This window comes from Halichoerus grypus, chromosome 10, assembly GCF_964656455.1.
Source record: "Halichoerus grypus chromosome 10, mHalGry1.hap1.1, whole genome shotgun sequence".
Lineage (NCBI taxonomy): Eukaryota > Metazoa > Chordata > Mammalia > Carnivora > Phocidae > Halichoerus > Halichoerus grypus.
The window spans coordinates 23,451,751-23,470,315 of record NC_135721.1 but is presented as its reverse complement, the minus strand read 5'-3'; the positions used below and the strand labels follow the sequence as shown (position 1 = coordinate 23,470,315).

Genomic DNA, 18,565 nt, shown 5'->3' with positions numbered 1-18,565 from the left:
CCTCATAGAGATTCTACCCTAGTTCACTTTTATCATAGTTCTAAGATAGTCCCAAACATCCATCTGAAAGGTGCTTCTTAAATGCTTGTTGCATGATTGTTTTGTATATGCGTACAGTATCCCTGGGTCTGATGATCTGTCAAACCTAATAGGAAGATTTGCTTGGGAAATAAGACTTCCCAGTTTTAGCAAAGACATAGTATGTCTATTAGATTAGTAGAGCTTCTTTTTGGAAACCATATAGTAAGCATTCCCTCCCAGCAGCTGGTGACTACATTAACCCCAAATTAGAAAAACCTGCAAGTTGTAGACCTCACTCTGTCCTCATTTTCCCCCCAAGGAAAGTTGTATAATGTCTTTCTGCAGTACTTTATATTTCTGATGTCACACTTTTTAGTGCGGCTTATCTTAGTTATTTGCAGCCCTGAACCATCATGATTCTGAGACTATAAGCTCTTAGAGGTCAAGGAATCCACATTTTGTTCCCTTTTGCATTTCCAGTGATTAAGCCAGTGTTTTGTACTCAGTTGAATTCTTGATAAATATACACTAGATGAAATAGCAGCATTTGTCTAACAGTCCAGGGGCAAACTAGGAGTTGACTCAGGTCTCTCAGTTCCCAACCCAGAGCCCCTGAGGATCTCTGTTTTAGTAAAGGGTAGGGAGGTTCTCACCAGCCCTCTTATTCCTGAAGTCATAGTAATTGGTTTCAGGAAAGACAGAGGGCTAAGGGGAAAGCAGTTTCTGGTTTGGACGTACTTTGGTTTAGAATTAAAAGCTGTGACATTAACTACTTTGGGCAGGCTTATTTTTTCTCTACTCAATCTAAAAAAGCATATTCAGCAGATGTGAGTGAGCTGAGGAAATTTTTGTTTTGACAGCTTTGGGACATCTGAGATACTGTATACAGAGCATTCTAACCAGCCCAGAAAGACGTGTGTCCAAAACGTATGCAGGAAAATGACTGATCAAGGGTGAGAAAAATGAGAGGAAATCCTTTTAAAATGAAATGTTTTGTTAAGAGCAACCTCAGATGCAAAAATTTATGCCAGAAGAGACCCCAGATTAATGGAACTTTACCCAGTCCATTTGAGTAGATGCCTAGAATAATTTGGTTTGTTAGAAATTGTGAGCTGTTGGTGCCCACAGTGGTCTGGTCAAATAGCCTCATCTTAAGATGAGGAAACTTGGCCCAGAGAGGTCAGTGATCTGCCCAGAGCTAGTGGCAAAGCTGAAATTCAAACCCAGGTCATCTGCTTGGAGGAGCCCACATCTAACCCTCCATAGCAGATGCATGGGTGATGGTTCATATATTCTCAGTACGTGGGCTGCAAAACATTTCCTCACATGTCACTCCTATCTATCACTTTATCCATGTCATCACTTTAAGTCCTTGGGTCTCCATCAATCCAGCGGGTTCATGATGTCCTAAGTGTTGCATCAGTGTAGGGTCAATGCCATCCTGGTGTGGAAGGACCCACAGCTGGGCCCAGTCTAGTTACTTCACCATCACATGAAGAGCATCTTAAAAACAAGATCTGGGGTCCAGGGACAGTAGGACTAGGTTTAGGAACCACAGGTCTTCCGAATATTCACCTCCTTGTTGCCTATTTAAATGTCCCCTGTAACATCCAGGCAAGCCATCTGCCAGCCTCTGACTGAAAGCCAAGCACAGAACGGTGGGGAAGAAGCTCAAGGGATCTGAGAGGCAGAATTCACTTCCAGCTCTGGTTCCTGTGTGTTTCACTACCTTCAGCCCATAAACCACTCCCTGGTTCTGTCTGTCATCTGAAAAATGGGAATGGTCATGTTTCCTATTGACAGCATCGCTATAAGGAGACCAACTGTGAGGACAGATTTCCATGTGCCAGAACGCAGGTGCTTCACTAACACCTTCTGAAGTGGAGTGAGGCCCGTTCCAGTGAGAGGCAGGTAGCCCGCATTTTGGTGGCCTGGCTCTACTTTGCTAGAAAGTTTTTCCTGAAAACTTTTTAAATCCCTAGTTTTGCCCTCTGGAACCTGAAAGCACTTTACATTTCACCATGATGCTATCCATGCTAGGACTTAATTCTATGAAGCCCAGCTTCAAAATTCACGCAACTACACGAGAATAAGCACTACCAGTTCCCCACCTGCCTGGGATAACCTTACTCCTTCATCTGTTCTTCACACATTCTCTAGCTTAAACCTGTACCATGTCAGAATCTTCTCATTCTCCTAAAATCTCCTCCTCTGTGAGCCTCTGGTCCTCCCAGGCAGAAAGTCTCTCTTGTTTTGTTTCCCCATGGCCCCGCCATGTCTCCAACATGTCTGCCAGCTGTGAGAGTTAGGTGCGAGAAGTCCGTCTCCCTGCCCAGACTGGGAGTCCCTGAAGGGCACAGGGTCCATGCTAGGGCAGCCTGGTTTCAGTCTGTGTTTTGAGATTGGTATCAGGGAGGAACCCCATGGTCGGTAACCTCCAACACCCAGCAGATGCTCACCATTAGAGATAAGAAGAGTAAGTGGGGAGGATCACTTTGCATGTTCTGAGGTTGAGAGCCCCCATGACCATCAGCCTCCTCTGGTTATCATGGATACCACATTGCTCAGAGCTCTCCTCCAACCTTCAGGTTTTAGGGATGATCCCATTTGTATGGATGTCATACTGAGCAGTGGACTAACTACTAAGGTTTTCACCATGTTCTGTGGGGTCTGAGACTCCATGTTCTACATGAACGCTTCCTGGAGATCACAGGCAAAGAACTGGGCTGGAAGTCCAATCTGGGTTCTGGTCTCAGCTCTCTTACTTCTCGACCCTCGGTTTTGCTACTTTGGCCAAGTCACATCACCCTCCTGAGCCTTGGTTTTCCCATCTGTAAAATGAGGAGGCTGGGCTGGTTAACTTCAGAATGCCTGGGATTTTAATTATTTTCACTTTTCTGTTCTGGGATGAAGAACCGAGTCCCGCTTCTTCCGTCCACAACATTGCTTTGGCCACAGATAAGAGAAATGAGAATTAAGCTTTCTGTGCCTATCTCCCACCATCCTGGGCATGTTTGCACACACACCCTCTTTGAGCCTCTTTTGTGTCTGTGTTTATATAATTGATTGATTGAAGGAGACTTGGCCCTTCTTTGCTGCAGCTTGATTATAAGTGAACTAAACAGATGTCTTGAATTGGGTGATTGGTTCCCAGATGCATTCTAGGGAGTGAACTGGTGGGAAGGAAGTGAATGATTTCAGTTCGGGGGCCCCATGACAAATGAGTAGTGGTTGTGGGCGGGGGGCAGGCCGGGGTTAGGTTTGGTACTTAGTCTTATGATGAAGTAAGTGACCAGATGTTGGTGGCAGCTGGAAGATTAATATCAAAGGTAACTGGTGGGCTAAGTGCCCCTTTAGGAGATAACCCAGCAAGGGGGAGAAGCCCCTAATCATCCAAGCCTGAGCTGAAAGTCAGGACTCTTGGGGTTCTGCTGACCAGCTGCTAGAGCCAAGTTAGAGAGCTTGTTTTGGCCATCTGCCCAAAAAGGGAAATTGGTCTTAAAATGGTAGAGATTGAAGAGTCCTGAGAATCATTTCATTCCACCATTTCATTTTTCAGATGAGGACACCGTGGCCTTGGGAGGTTAAATGATTTGCCTGAAGTCACAGCACAGAGCCAGGGTCTAGATCGCAGCTCTTCTTACTCAAGGTCTAGTGTGACTTCACTTCCAAAGGAATGTTAGATCAGCGGGTCGAAAAGCAAAGACTGAATAAGGAGTTCACAAGGCTAGGTAGAGTCCAAGCTTCCTGCCTTCAGTGCTGGGCACGCACCTGTTCAGTTTCCCTCTGCCATGGCTGACCCCTGGGGCCACATGAAGGGCAGCAGCAACAATGACTGCCAAGTTTAACAATAAACTGTGTGTAGCCTTGCTGGGAGCTTGATATGCATACTGCATTTAATCCTCCTCACATTCCCCTAGGTGGCCCCTGCTCTAATCCCCATTTGACAGATGAAAGAATTGAGGCACAGAGGGAGTAAATAATTTGCCCCCAGGCACGCAGCGAGTAAAGTGACAGAGCCAAGCTTTCACCTTGAGCAGCCTGATCCCGTGCAGCATCTAGGCGCTGAAGTATTCCCCAGACAGCCTGGTGCCCCCTGAGGTTTTGATGTCAAAGAGAGCAAGGTAGAAAGATGCCTGTTCCAGTCAGTGTCTCTCTGGGTCCTCCAAGATCCGGAGGTCCAATTCATTCTGAGGCTCCTGGTGGTAAATCCAAGGCACAGCGCGACCAAGGTGGAAAGACATGCATGTATAGTCCTTCCTAGTTAAGAAAGCATGCCCACATTCATTCCCTTATTTGATCACCGCTGCAGGTATTATTATGTTTATCAGCATCATTATTGTGATAAATCTCTCATGTTCATACACAAGGAAACCAAGTCTCAGGTGGTTAAATGAATTGTCCGAAAGTATAAGGCTGATGAGACCAGAACTTGGAAATTTCCAAGAATTCTCTAGTGGTCTTCCCCTTTGACTCCTAGGCCCCTGCCTGTCCTCCCTTTGCTCTTATCATAGCTTCTGGCCTATGCACAGACCTACTCTCTGGCAGGGAGCTTCCAGCAACCATCAAAAAGCAGCTTGTTGGGGGTGCCTGGGTAGCTCAGTTGGTTAAGCGTCTGCCTTCGGCTCAGGTCGTGATCCCAGGGTCCTGGGATCGAGCCCCGCATCGGGCTCCCTGCTCAGCAGAGAACCTGCTTCTCCCTCTCCCTCTGCCTGCCTCTCTGCCTACTTGTACTCTCTCTCTATCTCTCTGTCAAATAAATAAATAAAATCTTTAAAAAAAAAAAAAACCAGCTTGTTGGCAGGAGAGTACGTCTAGGGTGAGAGAAGCCAGAAAGCCTGACTGGAAGAGATTTGAGCCTTCGAATCATTGGAAGATATTTGAAACCTAGCCATGTATGTTTTTGCTAGCAAGATATTTGAAACCTAGCCATGTATGTTTTTGCTAGCTTATTCCAGAAAAACACAGTCTAAAATTTTGAAAATTTTCCTAATTGTTGAAGGTATTATTTTGTTTTTTTTGTCGCTGTTGTTATAGCTGAGAATAGTAATAATAAATATCATACAGTTAGGAACCAGATTTTACTACCAATTTTGCAACCCATCCACTTTCATCTGTACTAGCTCTGGACCTCAGTTTCTTCGTGTCAGATGGTCCCAGAGGTCCCTCATCACCCAGAAGGTCAATGATTGAGAAGTTTGGAGAATGCCTTGAGAAAAGGAGAGGACTCCACCATGTGCCTCAGGATTGGTGGCAGCCAAGGGAGTTCCCTTGAGCTGTGTACAATCCTTAAGGACTGCCAGTATTTTGAGAATGTTGGTTTCTGGAGCTCTACATAATGAGCTGCAGCTTCAAACATGAAGCTCTATTATATGACGTCTAAAGGCCACTTGTAAGAGAATTGTCACATGTACATGATACTTCATGTGGTTCTTTGTTGAATACACAAACCAGGCTCATCAGGACTCCTCCGTCATCTGTCTATGCCATCCTTGAAGCACTCTAGACTCGGCTTAACCGTGCCAGTAAGCCAAGCCTGAGGAAGTGAGGGCTGGTGATTCAGTAAGTCTGACATTGAGCCTGGCCCGAGCCTGGTGCTATCCAGAGAGGATGATACTCGAAAAGGCTTCCACAGCCAGGAGAAGTGCCCTCCACACTGTGCAGGAAGGACCCTTGGACCAGCCACATGACCCTCGGGTAGTCTTTTCCCTTGCCTCGGTGTTGGTCTTTTCACCTGTCCAGTGGGAGAAGCAGTTGACCTCAAATGTCGTTTCAAGTCCTGATAGCTTTTAACTCTGTGAATATCACCTAGCGGTGGACATGCCAACCTTAACATGGGACAACATAAACCAAGGAAATGGTCATCTGCCATCAGGTAAAATGGCTCACATAAATACGATTTCTCATAGTAAACAAGAAACTGTGTTCAGAAAGGGCATGGCGGTGCAAATTCTGAATCAGCTAATGTGTGTTGGGAATTTCTCCATTGCAGGCACCTGCATCACTTCATTGAGTCCTTCTAGCAGTTCTGGGAAGTTAGTCTGATCACTGAGATGGCTGATGCTCAGAGAGAGGGAGAGAGTGCCCTGTACTGCACATCTGGCAGGTGGTGTAACTGGAGTCAAATCTCAGGTCTTGTGCTCTGTCCCTGAGAAACAATCCTGATGATACTAAGGTCACTTAATGAATAAGACCTATGGGCATAGATACATAGGAGAAGATTGTAGGGCTGGGTGGGACCGCAGAGATCACCATTCAACAAGTGAGGAATGTTAGGTCCAACATCAAGGCCATCATGCATCCTGGCAGTCAAACAGGAAAATAACCCCCCAAGACAAAATCACAGTCATGTTGCCATATTTTAAACTAGCAGCCAACCTGATGATTTGTTTTTAGATGCAGATTCCATGGCTGAGTATCCAGTTGGGTAAACTCTCTCATGGGCCCCTGATGGCCATAGAAACCTTGCCCATCCCACCCTCAGCTCCCTCAACTGTGACCCCTAGCCCTATCCAAGAAACACAGCCAATATTCCAGAAGATGTTAGGAAACCTAGATGGGAAGTTTGAACCCCAGTCCTTATTGCATGTGTAGCCTTGGCTTCCTGAGTCAACACACCCATGGGGGTTAAGGCTTGGATCTTAGAGATACGAACTCTGACTCAGTCCTCACTCAGGGCATCCCAGTTCCAACTCCTTCAAGGGCAGCTCAGATGCTCTTGGCCCTGCTTGTCTCACCACGGGTCCAGTTCCTGACCTGCCTCACTGCAGGTCTTGACCCTTGCTGGTGTCCGTGGCTCTGAATGAGGGCAGCTATTTCTGCTGCCTTTTTAGTCCACAGTTCCCTGTTTGTGAGATACTGACATCAAAGTCTCAGGGTCTCAGGAAGGAAGCAGGTCAATGAAAGCCCACTCAGTCACTTCATATCTAACTTAGCCGTAACTTCACTGCTCTAAGCCCAGGGTCTTCGTCTGTTAAGTGAGGGTAAGAATCCTGCCTACTTCATAGGGATCAAATAAGATAATGATGTAAGGGGCCTGACAAACTGTGTCTGAGCACAGCAAGCCCTCAGTAAATATTGTAAATTATGAAAATACTTCCCGTGGGCCTTCACGGAGGTCCTCCCCTCAGGGATCCTCTATAAACGCATACCTGGTGCTACCACAGCCAAGAACAGAAGTCGTCTGACCCCAGGCTTATTTCTGCAACACTCATGATAAGAGAAAAAAGGAAAGAAGGGTGAAGTATCATAGGATTGATAAACATGGCGTTCTTCTCTTTTTTATGACTCTGCTCTTCACTCTGCAATGTTTGTTTCTAAACCTCATGGTGGGCTGACACTGAGAGACATCAGCCAGTGGGTTCCTGTGGATCTGCCCCAGGACAGCGGCTCGTAAGGATCCTGGACACCAGCTAGCCTTGGAAAGAAAGTCTAAAGAACTAGAGGCTGCTAGTCCCCTCACTTGAAACTGACTCGAGGTGACCGAGGAAACTAGTGGGAGATCTCTGGGTTTCCAGGGTCAGGGTCAAGGAGGCACAAAAGGCCTTGATCCAAAGGAGTTTTTTGGAGCCTGAGGTGAGTCTGGATCAGTCTACAAAGGAGGACTGTTGGATTTTCTAAGCCTACCCCAGGAAAGACCTGAGTGTCCAAAGGACGTCATGTCTCCCTATCACCTTTATGTGGCGTTGTAGACGGTGCCTGGAACTTTCATGGCATCTCCTTCATGCAGCTCAGCCTGGGAAGACCCCCATCTCTGCTGATTAGCCGAGGTGGCTTCCTTGGCGCCGGCCTTAGCATGACTGCTTGGGTGGTCTCACACATTCCTAGAGGCTAGACGTCCCCCCTCAGACTCAGTGTGGTCATGGCCAACTCCTCTGCAGCCAAGGACATTTGATAAGGGAACTGGGCATCCCTCCGGGCAGGGCCACCACAGGATTTTCTGATCTGTTTCTGTAACCTTCTTCTGAATGGCTGCCTTTTAGAATAGAACAGTGCCTTAAAGCTAACTGTTAATGAATTCAGTTTTTGAAATGTGACTCATACCCTGGAAGGTTTCAGAATATAGGTACAAACTGATAAAAATTCATGAACACACACATACACTTACTCATCCAGGAAGAGTCTTACCTGAGCTTTTCTTCTTAATTCTTTGAGGATCTTGAGGTAAACTGAATCCTCATTGAGTGTGATGCACTTTCGTCTCACTTCATGGGGAATCTGCTTCTGGGGGTGACAACAAACCCCCATTCAGAGGTAGGCAGAGTGAAAATGACTGATGGTCTGTAGGTTTGATTGTATTTGCCCTGTAGAATCACCGACCTTCAGAGCCGGAGGGCAGAATAGAAGATATATTTCTTTCATTTTCTTCAAATGCATAAAACTAGGCATGGAGAGGCGAGTAGACTTGCTGGGGTCTCTCAGCTGCTACGTGCAGGACCAAGCCTGGAACCATCCTCACTGCTGGTATCCACCGGAGGTATCCACAGCTCTTGATATCCCTTCTCAGCAGGAAAACTGTTGACAGAAGATTCCATTACCTTAACCTTCTTTCATGATTCAAGTAACTAGAAAGTGAGTAGCAATGATCAGGTTCTGGAAAGTATGTCTTTTTCTCATTGCTGTTTTTCCTCATTGTTTTTCATTGCTCATTCCACTATGTGATCAGCAGGTTCTGGAAAGTACGTCTTTCTCATTGCTGTTTTTCCTCATTGTTTTTCATTGCTCATTCCACTATGTGATCAGCAGGTTCTGGAAAGTATGTCTTTTTCTCATTGCTGTTTTTCAATGGTTAGATTCTCCTGGGTCCTGATAGGTAAAATAAGGTTGAGATCTCTGGATTTTTTTGAAGGTCATGGTCACCTTTGCCAAATAGGCCTGACAGAGAGGAAATCTAGATCTGTTGCCTTAGGGTAGAGGACAAGCTGTTGCAGATATGAAGAGGCTGCAGACTTTGGGTCTAATAATAACTAAAATATAACACTTCACAGGTGTCTCATATATTATTTAATTTACTCGGTTGGCCCCGGATTGAGATTTTGAAACTGTGGAGGTGTGATGAAAAATGCCTGGATCTTCATCATTATCCAGCTTTGGGTCACATTCTGGTTCTGCCTTAGGCTGATCCTTTGATCTTTGGGCAAGTAGAGTAAACTTTCTGAGCCTCTATTTTCTCATCTGTAGAGAGAATCCGTCATCTACTTTTCAGTGTGTTTCTATAGATTAAATGTAGTGACACAAGAAGAACACCTCGCAGTCTCTGGAGACAGCTGGGACTTAGTGAATGTAATTCCCCACGCCTTCCCTTGGGTGTGGACCTGGCTCTGCTGTTGGATTGCTTAAGGCTGACCCCTTCACTGACACCCTGGATCCCTCTGAGTCCTGTCTGTAAAACAGATTCGGTAGTCCTTATCCTACAAGGCCTGGGTAGAGGACGGTTAAGGAGAAAGATGCAAGAAGCATCCTAGGTCTCCAACTTCAGAACACGCCCTGAGGAACATGATCCTTAACCTGGTGGTTTTACAGATGACGAGTCCCAGGTGTTATTTCTTGAAAGGACTGGGGCTAGTGCAGGAAATTAATTATGGGAAATTAAATTGGAATATAGGAAAGCCCAATTCAGTTTCACCCACAATGAACAGTAATGTTAACTTCCTTTCTATTTAAAACCAAAGAGTGTGGCTTTGACAGCTAAAGGGAGGCTGCCTCAGAGCCAGAGTTTCAAAATGAACCTGTTTGATAATTGCAGCACGTGTCTAGCTTGTGTCACTAGGCAGGGTTTGGTCCAAACACGGCCAGTTCTCCAACTGTTCAGAGTCAAAGATCCCAGGATGGATGATGCTTGATGCTGGGTTTCTGTGGTCTGTTCATCTAATATGCGCCAGACAGTGTCTGACCTTGCATGCCACACCTCTGTCCCAGATAGAGATAGGACGACTTTAATTGGAGGAGAAAAATCAAGATAGAGGATGGGCCATAGACGTGGAAGCTTTGGGAAAGTCACCTTTGTCGGTGTGGAATGGGGACGGCCAATACCTTTCTCTCCAATCTTTTGACTTGATCATTAGCTAATATGGATGGATCCTTTTGACCCTCTTCAGAAGAGCCAAGGTTAGTGGCTACACTTTTCATTATAATTGTTGTGCTACAAAGTACAAAATGCTGGATCAGTTTTCTCCTTGCATTCTGCAATCAAAACCAGGTGGCTGGCAAGTACTTAGTCTTGAAGAGTAAGGCAGCTTACAATTCATGGACACGGCAGCAGCTCAGCCCCCAGGGGAAGGTAGAAAGTCTTCAAAGCTGATAAAATATGTAGGCAGCAAGTGGCACGTCAACTCAAACAGGGCTAGCTCTGCTCATTTCAGCTTGCCATTAGAAAGGCGAATTGTCTGCATTGTGAAAGGGCGAGTGGTATTAACCTTAGGACCAGAAAGATGGCGGCTCGTGGAAAGCAGCGGGTACATAAGCTTCTACAGGCTGAGAAGCAGAAAGATACTTAATAGAAGTGTAATTGAAGGATTCACTCCCCACCACCACCACCTAAACTGAGTTTGGCTAGTGTCAATGGGAATTATTTTACTCCCACTCTGGGGCAGGGCTTAGCTGACTACGTGTGTGACTAAGGGACCACCCAGTGACGACCGGCTGCCTGCACTAGAATTGACCCCACTTCTCCTCTGTCTTCAGAAATTCTAAACAGCAGGCTCATCTTGGAGGTCAAGGTAGCAATAGCCCCAGAAGCAGCTGTTAAAATGCAAAATGATAATTGGGAGTTAACACCGAGTAGCACCACTCCGCAGACTGATTTATCAAATTCGCTATAACCCTTCTGAGAACAAGGACTTAGGAATCTTTAAGAAGTCAAATCAGGAAGGAGCTTTAGAAAATATCTAGTCTAGGTCTCATTTTGTAATTAAGGAACTTGAGGCCCAGAGAGGTTAAGTGTCTTGTTCAAGGGAACCAGCACATCGATGGCAGAGCTGGAGTTGGAACCCAGGCCTCACTGGGCATTTATTTTCCTGGTCACCTGGTCTAAACCCCTGTTTCGCAGATGAGGGCACCAAGTGCCACATGTGAGAAGACTGTCTGAGCCTGGACACCAACCAAAGTCCCCATCTGCTAGTCCAGTGGTCTGTCCTTCATATCACATTCTCCTTTTCTTCACATCCCCATGGCTGAGGGGAAAAAATGAAGTAAAATGTAGATGAATAACTTGCACTTTGGCACACATTTCACTTACCCATCAGTGAGCTTTGGGCCCCTACAGGATACAAAGCACTTCAGCCACTTTGGGTAATGCACACTGAGGAAGGGGAAGGAGAAGGTGAGGGTATCTTAAAATTAGGGCAAACATGGAATGGTTTGGACACAAGTAGCCCGAGTCAAAGGTCATAAAAAGTCCCAGGGCACAGCCTCCTCCTGCCCCCCCCCCTTTACCCAGTGACCTTGCCCGCCCTTGCCCAAGAGACAATAAGCCCGGACTAGCTGTCCTAGCCTTGGCCGTCTTGTGTGGAGGGGGCCGAAGTATAGATGGTTGGCTGGCAGCCAGGGCTGGGAGTAAGGCCTGAGTTCCCTTTGGCCTTCTCTTCTCAGGTAGGGCAGAACCTCGCCAGGATTTTTCCCGAGCATCTACTGTAGACAGGCTCATGTACCCAGATAGCACATTATCCTACTAGCTCGTACAGCGATCTCTAGAGGTAGGTGTTATCATCCCCAATGTACAGGTGAGGAAATTTGAGGCCACACAGGCTGATTTTCTCAACCCAGACTTAGAGGCAGACCTATCTGGTTGCAAAGCCAGCATCCAGCCATGTGGCCTCAGACCCTCTCATGTCACCAGGCAACATTCCACGATGCAGAGCTTCTCCAAGACCCACCTGTTAGCTCTTTTTTCACCTGCCTTCTCTGAAGATACCTCCCTTAACCTGAATTATACAAGGAACTCCTTTTTTTTTTTTCTCCCTCTCTCTCTCGGTACCCTTTTAAGCCATACGGAGCCGAGCCAGCTGTGAACCTGACCGCCAGACGCCCCAGATAGAATGAGGGCTGTGGATGAGATAAAGGCCTCCTTCCTGGAGCGGAGGGGTGGTGGGGCTGGAAGGTCTCCTTGGGGAGACAGTTTGCCCTGCTGACCACTGGCTGTCCTTGCAGGTCTGGAGTGCAGCTTTGACTTCCCCTGCGAGCTGGAGTACTCCCCGCCCCTTCACGACCTTGGCAACCAGAGCTGGTCCTGGCGCCGCGTCCCTTCTGAGGAGGCCTCCCAGATGGACCTGTTGGATGGGCCCGAGACAGAGCACTCCAAGGAGATGCCCCGAGGTAAGTGTAGGGGCCGCCGCAGAGTGTCCCGGCCGGGCCAGGATGGGGCTTGGATGCCCATTTCTGTTAGCAGGTTTGAGGCTTCCCTGGCTGTGCTCTCACCTGTTTCCTTTGAAACCTGCTTCTAATACCTGTGCCATCCATAGGATTCAAGGATCAAGCCGGCCTTTTACTCTCTCACCAAGAGAAGGAAATAGGATTTTATAACTCTTTTTCACACAGATGTAGGAGAAAGTGCTGATCTGTTTGTCTGTGAGGAATAGAGTTGCCAGGACACCCAGTTAAATTTGAGTTTCCGGTGAACAATGAATGGTTTCTTAGTATATCTCATGCAATCGTTGGGGCATACTTACACTTTAAAAATGGTTCCAATTTCTAATTATATTAAAAAATTCAAATGTAATTGAGGGTCCTCCCTTTTTACTTGCTACATCTGGCATTTCTAATTCGGAAGGTATGGTGTAACTGGGTTAAATGTTAATTTCAAAGCCATTAATGAATATTCGGGTTGTGTTGTAGCTTTGCAAGTTGCTTCCAGTAGTTCTGAGCTATTAATGAACATCCCTTTCTGAATTACTAGGGATGGGAGAAGGTAGGACGGGGTAAGTTGTGGGTACTTGTTAAGTATTTGCTGAGTTTTTAGAGATAGAGGTGGAGACACTAAGCCCTAGTCCTGCCTTCAGGTCTCACTTTGGCAAATCTTAGAGCTCCACATTCCTTGGACCCAGGAAACTCTACTTATCCAGAATCGACAGCCTATGTTTCTGATTCATAGTAAGAAATAACCACTGGTGCGGTGATGGACTTACAGAACATTCAGAGTCATACTTTCATTTTGCAAAGCCCTTCCACCTACACTGTCTCATTTGATTCCAATGTTGTGAGAGAGGCAGGCCAGATGAGAAGGCGGGGGCTCAGAAAGGGGAAGCGACTTGCTAAAGATCACACAGCTGGTCCATGCTGGTCCAGGTCTGGATGTCCGGTGATGAGTCCTAGACGAGGACACTTTCTACCACATCGTGTTTCTGTCTTTGCAGCTAAAGCTACTGCGAGAGCCTACCCTGGGCCCGGGTCTAAGGGGCAATGATCTCAGGCTCATGCTACTGTGAACCTAATGGGGACAGAGCTCAATTAAGTTCTGGGGGAGTTTGGAAGTGGCACGGAAATAGCTGATGCCCTCAGGCTGCTATAGCAGCCTCAAACCCTGAACTGGGAGACGCTTTTCCTTTCTACACACTCTCCCAGGCTGACCTTTTTTTCTGTTTTTATGACTCTTTTCAAATTGCTTGACCTTGATTTATATTTTAAGCTGCTTTCACCTGGTTACTGATGCATATTGCCCAGGGTAGGGGTCATGGTGCTGTGTAGGTGAGTGGCTCTTAACCCTGTAGTGCATCTGAATCTTCGGAGAACTTATACAAAGTACTGCCTAGACCCCACAGTCTGTGATTCTGATTTGAAGGATCTGAGATGAACCCTGGAAATCTGTATATTTTAAAATTTTATTGTAAAATCTAGCATGTGCAACAAAGTAGAACATGTGTGCATGGATTGATGATCACAATGAAATCAACACTGTGCTCTCAGCACCAAGCGTAAGAATTTGAATGTTGTCAGTCCATTTACAGCCTCTTCTGTCACCCTTCTAGAGCCAGAATCTCTCCCTTCCCTCAGAGGTAACCACTATCCTATTTTGCGTTCATTGTTCATTTGCTTTTCCTTATGGCCTACCACTTATGCATGTAGCCCCAAACAATGTATCGATTAGGTTTGTAACCTATTACATAAATGAGATAATGTTGCTGTTTTGTGATTTGTCCATTTTGATGCTCCTAGCCGTGGTTCTTTTGGTTTTCAATCACTGCATGGAAGTACCACAATTTATCTCTTCTACTGTCCTTAGACATTTGGGTTGTTTCTATGGTTTTGCTATTACCAGCAGCACTCCTGTAAGCATTTTTGCACACGCCTCTTGGCACATGTGCGTGCCCAGGAGTTTCCCTAAAGCAGAGAGGAGGAGTGGAATCGCTGGGACATGGGGTGCAGCTTCCATTTCGATAGATAGTGCCGACCTATTTTCCCAAGTGGTGGTACCAAGTTATACCCCCACTAGTGAGGTGTCAGTATTCCTCCCCAGGACTTTACATCCTCACCTGTCCCTGATATTGTCAGACTTGGTCATTTTTGTCCAGCTGGTGGATGCAATCCAGTATTTCTTCAGAGCTTTAATTTCCATGAGACTCTCTCTCTCCCTCCTTTTTTTTTTTTTTTACTGTTTGTAGAAGCTTCTCAGGTGATTCTGAGGCAGAGCTAGGTTCGTTATCCTCTTGATGCAGAACCCCTTTCAGACTTACTCCCATCCACCCATCCCTGGGGATGGCTCTAGAGCCTCCTCCCCAGCCTCTAGAAGTGGTCCTGGCAAGACCTGCACCTTTGGTCCTTGTAGGTTTTTTATTTGATGACTATTGAATTGTGAGCACGTTTCAGTGAGATCAGGAGAGAGGGACAAGTAGCAGTTGTTCTCAGACTTTGTAGGAGTCAGACTCAGTACATTTGAAAGTTGGTGCTTCTAAGTTTTTAAGCAATTTATAGAAGAGCACCAAAAGCGCCTGTTTCTCCTCCTTGATCTGCTATCTTGTGATCTCTGGCATCTGCATGATACCCCAAGTACTAGGAGAAAAACAAAAAGAAGAAGAACAGGAAAGAATTAAAAAATAAACACTCATTTCTCAATGTTCCCAAATGTGGAAATGTATCAGTGCCTTTAGTTTTTATAGCTGCATCCCAAGGGCCAGTACCCACACTGAATACAGACCTTTTCCCATTAGTTAAATCAGTTAGGATTGGAATAGTCATATTTTAGTGAGTACTGCCAGCTTCCATCTGTCTGAAAAACACTCTTCCTAGCATGGTAGCATGCATCACTAAGAATGATGATGTGAACAGCCATGACCAAACCACTGCCGATACACCAGTCCACTTCATCAGGTTCTTCAGTGAACAAACACATCCAAACACAACTTGAGAGAATCTCACCACTGTCAGAAACTGGTGTTGATTTTTCCTGGGGTCTAATGGAGGGACCTATACTCATATCAGTCTCAGAAACAAGGGAGTAGCCTCCCAGCCTTCATAGGGACACTTCTAGAATGTCACTGATAGGTGCTCAGAACCTCTAGTAATGGGCCGCTCATTGCTTTTTGCTTCAACTAATTATATCACTATCTGAAGTAGAATTATATCACTATCTCTGAAGTAGAGTTTCTCCTCATGAAGCAAGCTGATGTATTTTAGTGTTTCTTGACTGTCAGGGAAAGCGGTGAAGGTGAAGGGGAGAGAAAATGACATGCCCAATTTGCACTGCGCCAGAGCAAGGGCCTACATCTCAGTCCTAATGGCCAACTCTTTGGAATCTCACTTTCTCTGTCATTTTGGCAGAAAGGATGCTGGTGGTGGAGATAAGGAGTGATGGGGTGCCCTTTAGGGTAGTGTAGTCAATAGGGATTTCTTAAAGCTCAACATTTATTGGTTGGATGGTATTTAGACTCCACTGCAGTATTTCTTGTCAGGGGATATAGAAAGACCAGAAAAAGGCAGTGAGATAATACCAATCATAGATAATGAACTGTAAGAGTATAAATTCTGAATGATTTTAATTTATAGCCCCTGTAACTGAGAATAATAAGGAAGATACAATTCAGAGCAGCAAGATAATAAAAAGTGATGATCTTGATGGAACACAATATTATAAATTAATAAAATCTTGAGGAATCATCAGGTTGAGGCATTCTATGACTTTTTAAGAAGTGCCAGGGGCATGTTTGACATCTACTACTTCCGGTCGGTCTTTTGGTATGTAGTCACGTTTTTCTTTTCCAGCAAGACAAGATCTTAGTCTCCAGCATGAACCCTAGCTTTCAAATGGAAAACAGATTAGCAGCTTCACCCCCAAGCCCCTCCACAACCCCCCAGTCATATGCATACCCAGGAAGAATGGGAGGAGAGTCAGCTGGGAGAGGCTGACCCCCTTCCTGTATCAGCTCAGCTCTCTTCCAGAGAACTGATTCTCAAATCTTCGTTTGGTTCAGTTTTTGTCTTTCTCTAACCGACTTATTTGGCTTAGCATTATACTCTCTAGCCATATGATTTTACTCATATGTGGAATTTAAGAAAAAAAGAGAGAGAGAGAGAGAAACCAAGAAACAGACTCTTAACTATAGAGAACAAACTGATGGTTACTAGAGGGGAGGTGGGTGGGGCGACGGGTGAAACAGGTGATGCGGGTGAAGGAGGACACTTGCTGTGATGAGCATGGGGTCTGATGTGGCAGTGCTGAATCACTATATAGTACACCTGAAACTAATGGAACGCTGTATGTTAACTATACTGGCACAAAAAAAAAAAAAAGAAGAAGAAGAAGAAGAAGGCTTGGTTTTCAAAAGGCTGAGAAGCACTGTCCTAGAGTTCTGGAATGGCTAATGATGCGGCTACAGATGACAAGGGTACTGTAATGCCAAAGTGGGGTCCATTCAGCCTTTCGGTCCACTTCTGTTGTACCCTTGTGCATTAGTTTTTTGTAGCTGCTATAACAAATAAACACACACTGGGTGGCTTAAAATAACATAAATTGATCTTATCCCAGGTCCAGAAGCTAGCATTCGGAAATCAAGGTGTGATCAGGGTTGGTACATTCTGGAGACTCTGTAGGACTATACATCCCATGCCTGGTGGCCTCGCTTCTGCTGGCTGCTGGTATCTCAGTGCTCCTTTGCTTGTAGATGCATCAGTCCAATCCCTGGCTTCAACTCCACATGGCATTCTCCTTGAGTCTCAGATCTGTCTCCTATAGGGACACATGTCACTGGATTTGGGGCCCACCTTAAATGCAGCATGATCTCAAGATCCTTAATTACATTTGCAAAGACCTTGTTTCCAAATAAGATCACTTTCACAAGCACCAGGGATTAGGACTTGGACGTATCTTTTGGGGACCGGATTCAACCTACTACACATTGATTTTTCTTCCCGTGTGTGTGGATTGGCCTGTGGATCCTGTGTGTCTCTCCCTGTGTACTTGTGGGTTCTTAGATCCTTCTGGAAATCAGGTTAGGTGATTTTAGAGGAGCCCAGATTAATGCCAGCATTTCTCCTCTTCCTTTAATTCCTTCCCCTGCCTCAAGGGTTTGCAACATCCTTAAAAGAGTCTCTGAACAGTTCGCAGATTGACTGCATCCCTGGAGTAGCGGGAACCTGGAAACTGGGCCACATTTTGAGCTGCAGGTGTAAACTTGATGGGCACTCCGTCTCGGGATACATCGCCCTTTGTACCTGCAGTCACTGGGGGCTGCAGCTGGTGGACTGAGCTGGCTGTAAGTCTCCTGCTCTGCCCTTAACCCTTTGTCGTTTTGACAGGCAACTGGAGTGATGAAAGTCTGCCTAGCACTTCCTCCTTCACCCAGTGAAACTCATCGTTAGCCACCCATTTCTGCTCGGGCTTTATTGGCTGACCAAGCGGGACCTCATAGATTAGCCTTTTTGGTGGTGGATACCTACACATGAGTGGGTTTACGGCTCTTTCCGAGAGCAAGGTCCATAGGTGAGGACAGGGCAGAGATGACAGGATAGGCTGTCAGTGAGATCGAGTTGGGAGGAGCTGTGGGGCTGGGACATCATTGACAGCACACCCTGGAAGCACCCTCTGGTCCCCGGCCCGCGGCCCGCGCTGTTGCAGAGGTGAGATGTGCTAATGCATGCTTAAGGTCAGCTGCTTCCTGCCCACAGGGTTTAGTGGTCACCTTTAAGGTGATGTGGTTCATGGCAGAGTCAGTAATTGCTCACCTCCCTTTGTATAAGCAGCCTTTAGCGAAGACCTCTGGTTTTCGGGTGTTGATGCTGAGAGGGTGGTTAGGAGAGAAAGGCAAACTGGGACAGAAGAAAAATACAGTGGGAATGACAGATGCACATGCACACACACGCACACACATCCTCTGGGACAGAACGATCTTTTTTTCTTTTCATTTGGTTCAAACGGGATGATCAAATGGGGACTGTTGATGCCAAGTGTTCTTGGGCTCCAGCCCCTGAGAGCTCCCTTCCTATGCTGCTTGCTCCACTATGAAGTTACTGTTTTAAGGCAATGATCTCTAAACTTTATTTTATGCCTCATCAGTAAAATATTCCTGAGCATGAACCCCTACTATGTATATAGTCAATATATGCAACATACTCAAGC

The 18,565-nt window shown here is 46.0% G+C and overlaps 1 protein-coding gene across 1 annotated transcript in view; it reads left to right on the top strand.

Annotated features, from left to right (window-relative positions):
* The window catches only part of ALK (ALK receptor tyrosine kinase), a 676,339-nt gene that overhangs the window by 198,736 nt on the left and 459,038 nt on the right, over positions 1-18,565 (top strand). The window contains exon 3 of the mRNA XM_078056142.1: positions 12,169-12,333. Within this exon, the coding sequence (XP_077912268.1) occupies positions 12,169-12,333 (165 nt within the window). The remainder of the gene's footprint in view (positions 1-12,168; positions 12,334-18,565) is intronic.